The 16,896-nt window shown below is 35.8% G+C and overlaps 1 protein-coding gene across 2 annotated transcripts in view; it reads right to left on the bottom strand.

Annotated features, from left to right (window-relative positions):
• The window catches only part of TOP2B (DNA topoisomerase II beta), a 62,983-nt gene that overhangs the window by 36,803 nt on the left and 9,284 nt on the right, over window positions 1–16,896 (bottom strand). For both annotated transcript variants that reach the window (XM_080339429.1, XM_080339430.1), the window contains exons 2-8: window positions 8,970–9,143; window positions 8,200–8,290; window positions 6,103–6,166; window positions 4,689–4,834; window positions 3,861–3,958; window positions 2,311–2,523; window positions 2,056–2,229 (exon numbers count right to left, since the gene is read on the bottom strand). In XM_080339429.1, coding sequence (XP_080195555.1) covers window positions 2,056–2,229; window positions 2,311–2,523; window positions 3,861–3,958; window positions 4,689–4,834; window positions 6,103–6,166; window positions 8,200–8,290; window positions 8,970–9,143 — 960 coding nt within the window. The remainder of the gene's footprint in view (window positions 1–2,055; window positions 2,230–2,310; window positions 2,524–3,860; window positions 3,959–4,688; window positions 4,835–6,102; window positions 6,167–8,199; window positions 8,291–8,969; window positions 9,144–16,896) is intronic.

The raw sequence follows: 16,896 nt of genomic DNA, 5'->3' as shown, positions 1-16,896 counted from the left end.
GAGCCTGAAATCAAATTCTGTGGTGGTCCACTGTGGCAAAATTGTGAATAAATTGGGACCTGACCAAGGTAACAAATTCAAAAGAACAAAACTAGGGAGTTGTGCCTCAACATACTGCCTGACCTTCTGCACACCCCTCAAAAAAGCCCCGTCAATCTAAAAAGAACTTCTTGAGAATTTACCGCAAGTTTAAAAAACTTGGCAGGGAAGTTACGGGAAATTTATCCAGAAACAGAAATGAAAAGCTTTCAGCAAACAGCGATAAATAACCAAAAAACAGCTGAAATGAGCTCCTCACCTGTTAGCAGATAAGGGGACAGGCAGTTGACGCAGTTAGTTACTAGCCATTATGTCTCATCAGTGAGTAGTTGCACATCAATTGCTGGTGAGGTGGTTCACCGGCCCCGAACATTCCACATCCAGTCACACACATAAGGCATGGATCGGGAGAGTGGGAAAAACTAGAAATTACAACACTTACCTTTGAAGAATACACAGTACTTTTTCTATGAATTTTCTTAAAGAATATATGATAATAATGTATGTGTAACTGCATGATGGGTGAAAATTGATCCAAAAGAGTCAAATTCAAAATATTTGGAGTAAACATATGCAAAATATTTAACTTAGGAGTCAATAAGTATTTTTTTTTTTTTCAAACACATTTTCTTCACCTGATTATTAAACATTATTAAGTTCCCCTACATTGGCAGCTTCGTACACCTTTAAGGTCATGCTATTTTTCTTCTTTATGTTGCATAAAGAGGCCTGAATGACAACTAAGTTTTAACCTTTCAAATACCAGAGATGTTCATTATTCTTAGTTTTGACAAGTTTGCAAGTTTACAATAAGCATTTTATTAAAATGCACACTTAAAGTAAACACTCTACAATGAGATAGACTGTCCCTCTTACCACTGAATGCTGATTCAGCTACATTGAAAATGACACTGCAAGAAGGTACGTAGTAAAAATTATATACCACCAAAACACTGGCTACACATCATCTACCACTGAGATTAACAGTGATAGTTCTGGGTGTCCACCTATCCACTGGTGCTTATGAACCACTTGTGCTACCATTGACTTTTCTTGTTTGACTCTTCTAGAAAAGATCTGAGCAAGGAGGGTTTTTTAAGTGTCTGATTGCAAAGTCTTATCTTTCTTATTTTTTGGGGAAGCTCATGGTTAAGATTCCCAAAAATCAGCCTCACCAACCACTAGAATTGTTTGACTGTCATTAGATCACTCACCTGCTGTGATCTGTGAAGAGCAGAAATGACAAAGCTTTTACCCTGGTGGATCCCAGATCCCTAAACCTGGGCCATGCCAAACTGGCATAAATGAAAATTACGCTAGTTGATTTCAGGAGATCACCTTTGTGCCTGGCCACCCCAGCAACATCAGAAGCACAAAGACTGTACTTTAGTATGCTGAGCATATTGCTGTTTCATCATAACTGGAGATTTCCTGTGATATCATTTCACTACTACTATAGTTGCTAATAAGTACAGAGAACACCTAGATCCTCTTATATAGGAACACAAATAAAAGAAAATTGATCTCAACATTTCAGGCCAGTTTTATACATCATAAAGCAATAAATGAAAAGTCATTTTTCAAGAACACCAAAAGCCATTTTCTTTCAGAACACCAAAAGCCATTTTTCCCTCCAAAACCTGCTACTACTAGCTTTAAAGGGTTTGGTACATTTTTTAAACTTATTTTCAGAATTATCTTATTACAATGTGTTAAAAAAGAAATAATAAAATAGTTCCATTCATTTTAATCAATACCATGCATGCTCACATAAGACATCAATATCACTGATAATGATTACTAGTGTTTTAAAAACTACTGCATATTCAGAAATACTGCTATGAACGTATTTTGACTGCATTTAATTGCTCTGCCAGATCCTCTCATGCAAAGGATTCTCTCACCTATTTATTTTTAGTAACCCAGACGTATTTTTTATTCAAATATCTGACTGGGCATAATATTAGCACACAATTTTATCATTTTTATTTTTTACTATTTAATATAATTACTCACCTTTGTGGTAGCTATACTATTTACAAAGCTGATTTGCTGAAACCCTTTTTCACTTAAAGTGAGACACACATCCCACCGTTCATTCACAACTTCATGAATAACTTTAAGTGCAACTCCAGTTTCATCCAGCTTGTCTTTTACGTAGAGATCTACATAACTGCGAAATCCATTTACCTATGAGTAATACAGATATCAATTACTATTCTTTGCATAAAATACTCAGTACACTTAAAATGTTTTAAATGAGGCTCTTACAGGTAGTTTCTTCCCATTCAACATGACTTTGACTCCTTTGCATGACCCAGCCAAATCATACGCTCTTCTTGTCATGAGGGCCACAATATCCTTGTCAAGTTTTTCCATTTTAAATTTAGATAGATCTGGCTGGAATGTAATGCATGTGTAGTCATCACCATCGAAATGCTTAATCTTGGGCTCAGAAGTCTTCATCATGTTGTTCATCCAAGTCTTTAGAAACAAAACATTTTAGATGTTAGTTTACAGTACATGTTATCATCCTCCTTTGTTCTATTTTCCCTTTATGCTCAGATTGCGACAGCTACACAAAAAAAAGCTCAGGAGCTTCTTTCAGAAGGTTCCCTTGGTAAAATGCTATGCATAAAATTAATTGCTTCACCAAGATTTGCAAAGCATCAGTGACAGAAGATTTCTGTAAATATGCAGGTATATTTACATTGATGGACATGATTCTAATGCAAATAGGGCCCACCACAGAACTGCCTAAAATAGATACAGGCGAGCTGGCTACACAGGCCTTATTGCCCATCAGTTTAACACTTTCAGTCTACCACATTGCAGAGACTCAAATAGTCTGAGACAGCATCTTAGTGTCTGTGAAGTATACCAAAGCATGCTTCTTGACAAAGCACATTGCTCAGACTTGACTCAGGAGTCTCGGTATTGTTCCCTAGTTAAGAACACAGGTGCATTTATAAGACCAAGTAGAATGCCAACTCACAGCTTATACCAAAGTTCAGTTGTATGAAATTATCACAATTTTTTAAAATACTAGAAAACATAGGAATTTATGTAGCATGCCATTTTCAAAAAGTTCTGCCTTTTAGCAGTCAGCAGAAAATATGACATTTTTAAAGAGACAGGTAGAACCATTGAAATGTATTGTTTATATAGTGACATGACAGCATGATCAGAAATTAAACAGAAAAAAAGAAAGAAGCCACCAACTGGGAAAGACTCCAAAGCCAAGGAACTTTGGTATTTGATACTCTAACAATGTTCTTCAAACTTCTGAAAAGGCGACCATCTCAAAGCTATATACAGTAGATCCTTGGTCTATGTGCTAACAATGATAATTGTGAGCAATGGGTACAAATGGGGAGGGAAGGGAGTTTGCACCAAAGTCCAGCTAGGCTAATGAAATTTGTGACATAAACACTGAACAATCTTTTTCTTAATACTATTAAAAATTTTCTAGATAATTGCACAGATAAGTATAAAGATTTTTGACAAATTACATAACAGCAATTACAAAATGTTTCCATTAAATATGTTTCTTTTCACATGTACATGAATGTACTTTAGTTTTAACAGAATAAATTTGCTTTTCATTTTCAGTCACTTAACACTCCCAAGATAAATATTACCTAACTAAAAGCCAAATTCTAATACACAGAAATACCAATTTTACTGACTGAACTACCTAGCCTTCAAACTCTGCACATGCATTTGAATGTTAAATGATTAATTTCATGAAATACGGAAAACATGTTAAATTTTAAATTTATAATTACAGCAAAGGAAAAAAGTTGAGGTCATTTCTATACCTGCTTAAAGCTATGTTTGTATTCCTTGCAAGCAGTTTCAACTGTAAACTTTGTACTAAATATGTTACAAAGTTTTGCACCATAGCCATTGCGTCCACCTGAAAAAACAACATAGAGGAAGATTTTAACAGCAGAACCATATTTATGATATTCAGAGAGTGTGTCAATGAAGTGAAATGTTCCTATATAAGAAAAAAGTTGGGCCACATGTCAACATCTATCAAAGGAAGCCAGAGATGGAGTATCACACTACCTCCAAGCTGGTGCCACTGCTTCTGCCTCCAAAATGAGCAATTCACTCCTCACCCCAAGGCCAGAAATGCAAGTGACCTCAACACCCTGATTAGCTGAAAACTAGGTCATGATCAGATCCAAATCACTCTGCAACCACACATCATAATATGGCCAAAATACATGAGGTAGGATAAAACAGAAATAACTTTCATTCATGATCTAAATTAGAGTTGCTTCACATTTAGGATAACAAATCATACCCTAATTTATTGAATTTATTTTACCCTTCCTTTCAAGAGCACAAAAGTTAAAACACTTGTGTATGTTATAATTAGAATATTAAGATACGTTGTTTGTTACTGAACAAGTACTGACATTAAAGATGCAAATGTAAAGTTCTCTGTAAACATTGACATTAAAAAAGAAAAAGTAAGATTTTTTTTCTTTAAGTCATTTTACCCTAAGAGAGCTATAGTAATGGTGACTAAGTGATCATCTCTTACACGACAGAACAGAAACAGTAAGAAGCAAAAGCATACTCAAAAGCAAACAGTGGCTTGACTGAACAAAACAGAGCATGTTAAATAGTCTTGCCTGTAACTTTTTTCTCATCATCATCGTAGTTGCTGGATGTTAGCAGCTGCCCAAAGATTAAAGCAGGTACATATACTTTTTCGACTTTGTGTTCCACAACTGGTATACCCTTTCCATTATTCCATATGCTGATAATGTTTGATTCCCTATAAAACAGTGAAGACATTAAGTCAATTAACGTAAACTTGAAAACAGACTCCTGCATACCTTTTACCTGTTTAAATAACCACATAAAATACAATTTAAAAAACCATATTATTGCCACATTTATTCACAGCTCTATCAGTTTTAATTACAAAAAAACATGCCTTTGTGCTTATTAGATGTCTTAGAAGAAGGAACATAACTGCCCATACATGACAGTACTTCATATTATAAAAATGACCCCCAATAGTCCGTTGAAGAGCTTTCACTGTCAACACAATCTGCAACAGAATCCTGAAGTCTAGTGACAGAATTATACCTAAGATATGTATGTAGCTTTTTAGGTTTAATTGAAGTCAACCCAGACACGATCAAGTTATCATCTGTTTTAAACTATTATTTCACAGTTATGATAAACATCATAATTTATGCTATGTATCAATGCAAAAATCCATCAACACCTGGCATTGTTAATGCTGGCAGTTCATACAGAATTTCATTTCAGACTATTAGAGAATTCAAAATCAGGACAGGTCAGGCAGATTGGCACTACCATTTCCTTCCCACTCCACGATAAAAACAATTTGTTCTAGAGAAACTGATAATACACTGAAAACCTGCAGAAAAATTATTTCTCAGTATATTTAGCCTAACAAGTGTGACAATTAGGTTTCTGAAATATCTATTGTTCAGTTAAACATCATGAAAAGGTACCACTAAAGGATCTCAACATCTATTTAACAATGGTTTCTTATTAGGAAATATCTCTTTATGTATTCAATTTTGAAAAACAGTGGTAATGACATACTGGCAATCTGCAGTTTCAGTGTGATTCAGCTGACTAATTCAAACATAACCTTGTCCTAATGCTAACGGAGTTAACATAGAAGTTCAAGAGGTGGGAAATTATGTTACAAAACCTCAAGGCTGTTACTTATGATTTATAAGTAACCTGGCTGGTCATAGTTACATATAGTGACAAACTTTCATAGAATCATGAATTTTATAATCTTCTGGCTTCAAGTTTCATTTAATCAAACATTAATGAATTACTTAGGAAAGCAAATTATTATCAATTAAGTATGGTTGTACTTACTGTTGACCACTTTTAATTCACCTTTTAATCTTAAAACATGAAGCTGATGGAAATAATCCCAAAAATATTATTTTGCTTTTAAAAAAATCCAGTTTAATTACTAAAATAATTCGTACAAATATGAACTACAATAGCACTGGCAGGGAAAGTAGATGAAAACATAGTTTTACTTACGGATCAATGGATATTTTAATACAAGTCATATTCTTGTCTCTCTGCTTATTATCAGCAGCATTTACTATGAAACAAAGTAACACAAATTAACACTAATTAATTACTTGGTCTGTAAAACTGATTATATACATATTCCACCACAAGTTACAATGGTCCAGGCATTTCTTAATCTGGTATGTTTTTGTATATTCTGTATCTTATTACTGAAGACTATAAATATGACCAAGAATCTGCAAAAAGATATTTTCAACCTTCTTATAATTACTGACTCTGTTTCTAGCAGTTAGACTATCTTAGAAACAAACATAGAAGAGTATTTTCTGAGTCTCTTGTCATCACTGTTCTTAACATACTGAACACCTCATTCTTCTTTTGCTGCATTTGTTTGGATATTTCTTACACTATGTATGTTAAAAACCATAGGCAATTATATACATCACCAGATCACTTTACACATCCTTTCACCACTGAAACCCAATGCTGAAAAAGTCACATCCATTAAGGAGTGCTTTGATTGCAGCAGAAGTTGTCTCTGAAGAGCCTATGAGACTTTTAACTGTTAGTTTACACAATTTAGGATCAGAAGAAGGATAACTGGAAGTTAACATCTGATCAGAATTTAATGAAACTGCACTCTAATGTATATTAACTACAAACAACAGAAATCAGAAATGCAACTATGGCCATTAACCATGAAAACACATTACAATCATTTTCAGCATTTGTCTCATCACCCATTAAATAGACCAAAATAAAACCCCAAACACCTAAAAAGCATGAAGAGAAATAAATTAAAATATCTAAATAGATTATGAAGACCACAATATAAGATCAGATATTTCAAGGTGCTTTTGCTAAAATCATTAAGTGTAGTTTCAATAAAAGTACACACAGCTACAATGTTAAATTTTCGTAATGTTATTAGACTGACACCTAGCTCTCAAAGCACACTGTACAGCACTTATCAGTGCTACATAAAGAGGCAATAAGCCATACAGTACTATGATAATGATAACAATTTTTCTTTTGAATGGGACAAGATGGAAGTGACTACCTCCAATGAAGAGCCTGTAAATTTAATCTGTGAAGCGGCACTCAAAAAAGAAGTGTCTAAAGGTTTTCATTCCTATTTTTCTCAAATTAAGTAAAAAGAAAAACAAAAACACACACACACACACAAAACAACAACAAAAAAAACCCCCACAAAACAAACAACCCACAACCTTCTGTTCCACCTGGCCAAGATATAGTTCATTGCCTCCAAGACAGCAATGTTGTTAAGTGTAGTTTTAGAGGTGTGGATAAGTGCTGAACCCAATGAAGGTTACGACAAAACTTCCACTCACCTCCATAGACCATAATTAAGTTTACAATCTAATCTCATCGATTCTTACGACATAACCCTCATTAAAACTGATTAGCCCAAGAATTCATGTCAATTAACCCAAAGTATCACTTCAGCACACTGTTCAGATGTTGCACATCTCTACTGCTGGCTAATCCTCAATGTGTGCCTGTTACCAAGAGACTATTATAAACTAGTAAGTCCCAGTGACTTAGCCACTTAAGGGCAGAATTTTCTGAAAGTCATTTGTTTGTGTCTCAGTCACCATGCTTTTAAATAGCAGTACAATACTTATGCATTTTAAAACTGCCTGAAGACTAGAATGATCTGTGTAGGAATCACCATCGCCACCACTATCACTATGTACAGAAGAAGGTAGTTCTAATGATTCATGAGATCATGATCTAAGTTAACACTGAGAAAACTTTCAATTCCTTCAGAAGAATAATCTTCCTTATGTTACCTAAAACTGTGTCATTGATCAATTTCGCAGATTAAAAATCTTGTAACAATATTGATCATAAAGAATGATCTAGTTTAGACATTTAGTAACAAATATTTCCACTGTCTTACAAGTTCCCTGTTTAAACTGTTCTGTAGTGATGGAATGCACTAAAAATTTCATGCACTGCAGTTTAGTGGGACTCTAAATCTCTGATTTAAACTTAGATACAAATTACTGTGCTTTGAGAGCTCTCAGGAAACAGTGTACTCCATAATACTAAAGCAACATTAATGTTAAAAAAACTTACCAAGGATTTCATCGAAGATCTTGTACAAGCCTGGAACAAAGGTAACTTCTCTGCAATTCATTCCTACATCTTCATCATAAACCCACATTACCTACATTCAAACAAAACAAAATAAAAATATTTACTGTCTTGGTAAATCAGTCTGTGATTGTGTAAGATCTACTTAGTTCAGTAACTTCACTCTTCCAATGTGATTGCTGCTATCATATGAGACAACAGTAGAGCAGAAATTCGGCAAATAATACAAATGTACCCACAAAGACTTCCATAATGAAAATGTATTATTTTCTGCTTGGTGGGAAACTCCAACAGTAAAGACACTGAAGTTTGAAGCAATTCGCAACTTCACAAAAACTGCTGAAGTACCAGCAGGAGGCTTAAAATCTGTTCTCTACCGAAACAGACCAATGCATTTTAGGACCTGGAACAAATGCTACTTACAAATATGTATGCATATTTGTGTGTATATAGTCATGTTTGTAAACACACACTTATACACACATAACTATTTACACACATAGGTGAGTGTTTATGTTTTGACTGAACTTCAACATTTTCTGAGCATGTTTCTTCAGGTGAACCAAGGACTGCTTTAAGAAGTCTTCTCTTGACCCCTTCCTACACATGCATACATAAATATGACCACAGTTTTTAGCGTGATAATTCAGAATACTCAGAAAAGTAAAGATTTGCCTATTTTTTAACCAGAATAGCAATATCCTCATTCAAACAACAAAAAGTTCTAAGAGTGTAAACTTAGCGACACTTACCTGAGTTAATGGTTCCACTGACCCAATGTAGGTATCTGGACGGAGGAGGATGTGCTCAAGCTGAGTCTTTTTCTGATAAACTCTCTCAACAGACATCTTCTTTGAAGTGTCATTTTTATTAATGCTTTCTGAGTCTTCCTTTTTTGAAGCATTGATCTGATTATCAAATAATGTCTAGAACAAAGACACCAACAATCAACCTCATCTATTCAATCTGTCACTCTCAAGATATAAACAAAACCTGACAGAGGTTTAAATTACAACCAAAACTTATCATGTAATTTAAATGCTATGTTTTCAGATGTATGAAGATCAAGCTATCCTTTCCACATAAAAAATTCTACAGATTATGTGACAGTTTCTTAACAAGCTCCCACACATTCAAACTGCAGTGATTTACTAAGCATGATAAATCAAAATAAGGAAACAGTATATTGCAAAAGACACTCACTTCCTCAGTTTAAGTATTTATAACATCCATTTTGTGCTTAAGCATTTGAATTCAAAACGCTGAATACTGTTTTGAATAATAACAGCAAAACTACTCTTTTACATCTTGGTTCAGACAATTGATTCAGTGGGGCTTAAGAAATACTGTAATGGCTCTCCTATGGCTATTGCTATCATTTACATTCTCTATTTAACCGAAGAAATTAAATCTGATACAATCCCAGTTTAGAAGCTTTCTGATGAAATAAGCCAAGGATTGTAAAACAAGAGAATCATATAGGCTAATATCATAATACAAACAGAATTCAAGCCTAATGTGGCTGGAGATGATGAAAAATATCCCCATTGAAAGAGCAATCATTGTTACAGAAAACTAATCCACTTTGGGGTGAGGATGCAGAGATTTGGTGCATCTTTCAGCAAGATTTTCCTGATAAATACCACCTTCTCATTGAACTAAAAATGTACAAAAGGAAAAATTTAAGTATCTCAGGGCAACCAAATGTAGAAAAGCCCCATTCTGAGACAGTATATACAAAAAGAATACATATGACATTCTACAGAATACATTCCTACTTGCAAATTGGAATTATCTTTAAAATAACAATAAAAATAACTTGAACTAACATTATTTATTTGCCTGGCTAGCAGACACAAGAAAAAAAAAGATGTCACCACCTGCCTAATACCTGAAATAGCCTCCTTCTCTTACAGGGGGTTTGCCAACTTTGAAGCAGCTGTTATGTGACCAGTAAAAACCATCAATATACAAATAATGAGGACAAAACCTACTTGCCACTCAGGTAAATATTTTACTTCTATTTAGGTGTTCCCAGCTAATCTCTGTATAAAGTAAATATAGGCTGAACTTCAATTCTGGATTAACCAGTCACCACATAAATTTCTCAACCAGAAGAAAGTATCACCAGTTCTCTCTCAATCTCGCCTTTGCTGCAGCCTTGTGGTGCACTGAAAGCAAAGGGTTGGAAAGCGTATAAGCACACAGGAACAATGAGCAAAGGATACTGAACTCTCCCAAACAACCTGGACAGACTCAAAAAGGCCAAACACCAACCTATAGTATACAATGAACGAGGACAATGCTCCCCATATTATTCCACTTTGTCTTCTCCAGCTTCTACTTTGTAAGCTTCGATGCTATTTTTGTTTTCCTTTTATCTTAGCAGGCACAGGAATAAAGCATTTTGTTCTTTCGCAACAAGGGAAATTACCTCTCTCTTCCAGATTTAGAGATCACATTTTTCTAGTTTATTTATGGAGATGCTATGAAACATGTATTTCAAGCATCTTTGAGACATGCAGACTGTGTCCACAAGCAATGACAACAGCCAATTGGCCCCGAATAAGCCTGATGAGGCCAAATGAGAATCAAGTATTCTCTACTACCCAGTCCTATAACAGACAGCATCCAAAATAACAGGGGGGGGGGAGAAACCCAGGGGATCCCACAATCCTTTGCTGAGATTACATGCAGCAGAGTTGGAATTGCAACTCCAACTCTCACAACTTTTCATCTGGAGAACAATCACATCTCCCACCAACAGGGAAGCTGCAAAATCCCATGCACGTGAGCTAAAAGCATTTTATTGTCCAAGTTAATGTAGTCTCCACACTGTCATTTGTTTTAAACTGCAACAACCCCACCACCATCACCCTAAAAGGATTAGACATGGATCAGTTAAGCAAGCAGAAAAGAAACAAAACTTTGCAAATATATAAATTACACTGATATATGCAAGAGGAGGAATGAGAATTGTTACTAAAGCATTGCCAATAGTGGCAATGCAAATTTTACATCATTGAGGTAGTTCTATGAATGATGTCCAGGCTTCCAATAAGCTTCACTGCATGTGTGTATAAATATATGTATTTATTTCAATATCTTTCTGACCTTACTGGCTTTACTTTACGATCATCTTTGATATTATGCCTCATAGGAGTGATCCTTCGCTCACTTACTTGTTCCATTATCCATAGCACTGTTAGCACTGTTCTACTATGTTCACTTGTTCTAAAAGGACCAGTGATTAGCAGAAAAAGAAAATAATACTTCTCAAAGTAGAAGCAAGTGTTGAAAGAATGGAATTCATATAGAAAGCAAAAGAATTATAGGTGTAAAAACGACCAAAATGTTGTTCAAATGGAACTCTTCTGTTTGTTCCCAGTTCTTAGGCTTCAAGAGGCTTATACAGTCAAAGAAGTACATGATTGGCACTTATCACATGCAAGTTTTTCAGTTGTCATGTATGTTACTACATGTACATTGTATTCTTATTATTGTTGTGAGACAGCTCTCCAAAGTGCTTCTACTTGTAGAGCATCTGAGGACTAGGGCCTAACCATACATCAGAGGGATCTGGACAGGTTGGATCAACGGGCTGAGATCAGTTGTATGAGGTTCACCAATGCCAAGTGCCAGGTCCTGCACTTGGGTCACAACCACCCCAGGCAGTGCTACAGGCTCAGGGAAGAATGGCTGGAAAGCTGCCTGGCAGAGAGGGACCTGGGGGTATTGATTGACAGCGGCTGAACATGAGCCAGCAGTGTGCCCAGGTGGCCAAAAAGGCCAACAGCATGCTGGCTTGTGTCAGAAATAGCATGGCCAGCAGGACTGAGGAAGGGATCATCCCCCTATACTTGGCACTGGTGAGGTCTCACTTTGAATCTTCTGTTCAGTTTTGGGCCCCTCGCTACAAAAAACACATTGAGGTGCTGGAGAGAGTTCAAAGAAGGGCAAAGCAGCTGGTGAAGGGTCTAGAAAACAAGTCTTTGAGAAGCAGCTGAGGGAATTGGGGCTGCTTAGCCTGGAGAAAAGAAGGCTGAGGGGAGACATTATCACTCTCTACAATTACTTGAAAGGAGGCTGCAGTATGGAGGGTGCTGGTCTCTTCTCCCAAGTAGCAAGTGATGGGACAAGAGGAAATGGCCTCAAGTTGCACCATGTGAGGCTTAGATTGGATATGAGGAAAAAGAATTGTGAAGCACTGGAACAGGCTGCCCAGGGAAGTGGTTGAGTCACCATCCCTGAAGGTGTTGAAAAGATGTGTTGACATGGTGCTTAGGGACATAGTTTAATGGTGGACTTGACAGTGCTGGGTTAACAGCTGGACTCAATCTTAAATGTCTTTTCCAACCAAAATCACAGAATCACAGAACGTTAGGGATGGGAAGGGACCTCAAAAGATCATCTAGTCCAATCCCCCTGCCAGAGCAGGAACACCTAGATGAGGTTACAACACCTAGATGAGGTTACAAATAATTATATGATAATGACCCAGTAAAACAGAGTAAGAAATCAAATAGTAGCCTAATACATTTAGGCTATGATTTTCTTATCTCAAATGGTTCAACTTGTCCCACAACATGTTTGCAAAAGTCAGCAATTTATTGTGACTCAATGAGTACCTCTAGATTGTGAAAACTTACTAAACAATAGAATTATCAGTAAGGGATTCCTACAAGCCATTGCCTTCAACACCAGGAAATGCATTTCTGTTTTCCAGTGAAAGTCTTACTGACACCTTGGAGGAGCTTATAATTTCCAACTTATCAGTAAGAAATGTATGGAGTATCAAAACTATTTGAGATGCCCCTGCCAGATTGCTGTCATGTTGGCAGAAAAGAGAGGTCACACCCAGACAAACTTTGCTGCCTAAAATGAGTTGTGCAGAAACATCACTTCTTGGGGAACAGTGAGCTTGCTTTAACTCAGCAGTAGTAAGTATCTTCCTATTATCTTTTATAGCACACTAATTAGAACATGACTATGTATTAATTAAGATGGGAGGTGGGAAGAAAAAAAACACACACAAAGGATCAGCATAACATTTTTAGTTCCTGGTCTAAAATTATTTTTTAAAAAAGTAGTCTTCAATAACTTAAATTCTACAGTTTTTACTAAGACATTACAAACAGCTTTCCATATATCTTTTGTATGCAAAAAATAATCATGATAAACATTCAGAATTTATTTAACTTACACAATATTGAAACATAAGCATAAAACCAAAAGCCAGGAAGTAAAGGGTACTTCAAAAAGATGGACCCAACCTCAAAGCAATATAGTGATTGCTTTCTGAAGTACCCCATATTCAACTACATCAACTAATGTTATAATGCAGGCATGCAAGCATCAGAAGTCCACAGAACCGCAGTTTCCCAGAACAAGCCTTTTGGGATGTGTCGTAGTCTGAGAGAGAAGACTAACTCTGAATCTCTGTATGTAAGTCTTGAATGGCCATCTGTAGAGCTCAAGTGAGGTTTAGAACTCATCCCACAAAAAAAGAGAAAATCTTCATCATCAGATCCATGACGTAAATCTATGGATATAAACATCTTCCACAGTCCTGCTATTATTGTTATGTTTTCCTTAATAACTTTTTAAAAAGTGCTTTCATCTTCTGTTTCTACTACTTAAAATGCAAATAAATATAGCAGAATAGCCTTTTTTTCTTTCTTTCTTTTTTGAAACTGAGCAAGCACTAAACTGCAGTGCTGCTAAACTGACAATCTATTCTGTATATTTTGGAATTGTCTCAAGAATGCCTTTTGTATTTTGTCCCGTATGAAAGATCTTCATATTGTTAGAGCTCAAATAAAACTTCTCAAAACAGCACCAGCTGTTGTTTCATAAGAAAACCCCTAAAAGAATTAACCAAGTGTCACAAAGGGCTAAAGTCTCCTGCTTCACAGTAAGTCTGGGTTTTGTTTGTTAACCGGTTACCCAGTTTTCAGGGTCTGCTTTGCAATCTTAATGGTGCCAATTTTTAGGTTTTTTTATACACAGTGTTTGACTTTCCTAACAGTCTTGCAGCATTCAAGACTTTACAGATTCTTGATAGTCTTTCAGACTTTCTAGCCATCCAGACTGATGATGAATGTACACTTCCACATATATGTAAGTCAGCAAGATGACCATCTTTAAGTAGTTTGGAGTGCTATAACCTATTGCACTGTGTATTCTTCTTTATAGACATTCAGTTACACTTCATGCTGTGACCTCAGACGTAACAAGCATCTTCAACACCCTTAATAAACACAGCATAGTGGTAACTGTATGGAAGAACATACTGGTTCTCAGTTCATAGAAGCTGTTGCTCAGTTTACTATATCAAGCTATTGTGAATGCTCTCATAACCATGTTTTATGGCAGTAACTGCTTTCTCCAGTGTGACTGCAATGATTGCAGAGTTTCTCTTGTAGTTGTTTTGCTATAATTTTTTCTAGTACTGTGTGAAAGCTATAGTCATCCTTCCTTTTGTGATTTCAAAAGTCAGAACCCAAGTAGCCTTTAACAAATGACAGTTTGGTGACAAGACTTCTACTATCTACCTTCAATCCAAGAACTCACATATTTGGTTTTGGCATCTTCTTTCACCACACTTTTTTTTTTTTTTTTTCTTTTACAGTCTCCTCCATTGAAATTTCTGCATGTAACAGAGCATGCATGACATCCATATTATGCCAGAGACATTTATTGCCTTCTATTGATGAAAACCAAGTCATGCCATCTTCCTTTGGATTTTGGAATCACGTTGAGTCATCATACTGAATTTGGTTACTTATGCTGCAAACAGCTGTACTTCAGCATGTTAAATTTTAATACACATTTGATCTGGACAGTTTGGCAGCCCCAGAGAAAAGCTATGTCTATATAAATAGACAGTAAAATGTAAGGCTACAACAAAGAATGTAGGTTTCAGCATCAGTTTTAATGTTGCCATAACTGGAATACACATTTTCAGTTTGACTCTTTACTTAAATAAGAGTAAAGCTTCCCGTTACAGTATCTGAATTTCACACTGTTGCAAGAACCTGAAAATCCTGAAAAATGTTAATATGTCTCCCCACTTGTACTGACTTAATCCTTTATTAGCCATTATCATCTTCTCCTCCACACTGCAAACTATCTTCAAACAACACCACCAAATCTGTTTTTCTTTAGTCTGCCCATTCTTTCTTTCCCGTATTAGGTGACAAAATGGCTCATTTTCTAGATTGGCAGACAAACAAATGAACAGAGAAGAGACCTTAGCATGTGCACAAGAAGTTACCTTCACTTTGGCTTTGTCTTTTCTGCCTTAAACTCCTGAAACTACTATATGCAATGATTGTCCTCCTGAAAGGCAAATGCAGCCCTGGGACACAAGAATTTAGAAAAGCACATGTCCTACATTCCCTTAAATACAGTGTAGGATAATCACATTTAGTGGGACAAGACAGTAAATCTTGAGTGTAATTAAGCTGTAAAACCTAAGGAGGTTAATTAAGTAATGAAATCCAAGGATGCGGTAGATTTTCTACCACTTGGCAGTTTGAAACAAAACTACCTCTTCTGAGAAAGAAATGCTATACCTCAAAAATTTTATAGGTGCAATATGGTCATTAGTACATAGTTCTACAGATAACGTGCATTTGTCTGTAGTGTGGTGTTATATATTGGATCATAATGACCTTTTCTTGCCTTAGAAAAATAGATGAACACATTGTTACCTAAATGTTTTGCAATTTTCTGGAAGAAAACCCTGGCAGATAATACCTCCCACCATGAAAACAAAACTGGAGGGAGTTTCAAAATAAACCACTCTCCTGCTGTGTTTAACAAATGGTTTGGCTCTCCTGCCAAGATGAAAACACACAAAAGTAACAGTTTCTTGTTACCACAGCAAGCTTCCATAGACCACTGCATACCATTAGTGGCGTGAACTAAATCTCTCTATCATATCCTTCCCAAAGCTGATCATAGCAAGGAGTTCTCAGTAAACTCACTCAGAGCTAGTCTCACTCTAGTGAGACTAATGTGTTTATTTTAAATTCCTAAATTTTTTATCTTCTGGTTTGGACACCTTGCACTGGACTCTCAAAAGATCACATTGCATAGAGTTTTGTTATGATGATTCAGTTATAGAATAGCTTGAGGACAGTCAGATTTCCCCATTACAGGAAAACACAACAGTTAATTGCTGTCAAAATGGAAAAATTATTTATTCTCTTTTCCCCTGCTTCTCTGTTCCATACAGTGGGATCAAACTGACCTGACAATAAGCCAGTTCAAAGAGCAAACAGAGCCTTCTCCCCACTTTTCATCAACTAGAAGCAATCGGTTGTCTGCTGTACATTCAGGTCCCAATCCTATACTATTTTCTTTCAAAGCAAGTGTCTAATGTCTGATGATGTATCACAACAGTTTAACTCAATTTTACTGTTAAATTTTTAAGGGTCTGAATTTTTTTAGTTGTCTACCTACTGACAAGTTCTATTCCAATACTAAATTTTGGTACTGTTTACCCAGTATCAAGAAGTATATCTATGGATGCTTTGGTAACAAATTAAACTTTTAAGAATCTGTTTTTCCAGCTAAAATTCAGAGACAAGGAAGTAAAATAACCTGGCCCACAGAAGAAGAATTTATTCATATTAAAATTTAACACACCTTAACACACTTTTCCTACAGATT

This window comes from Nesoenas mayeri (genome assembly GCF_963082525.1).
Source record: "Nesoenas mayeri genome assembly, chromosome: 2".
Taxonomy (NCBI): domain Eukaryota; kingdom Metazoa; phylum Chordata; class Aves; order Columbiformes; family Columbidae; genus Nesoenas; species Nesoenas mayeri.
The sequence above is the reverse complement of the archived record's forward strand: the minus strand, read 5'-3'. Positions and strand labels throughout refer to the sequence as shown.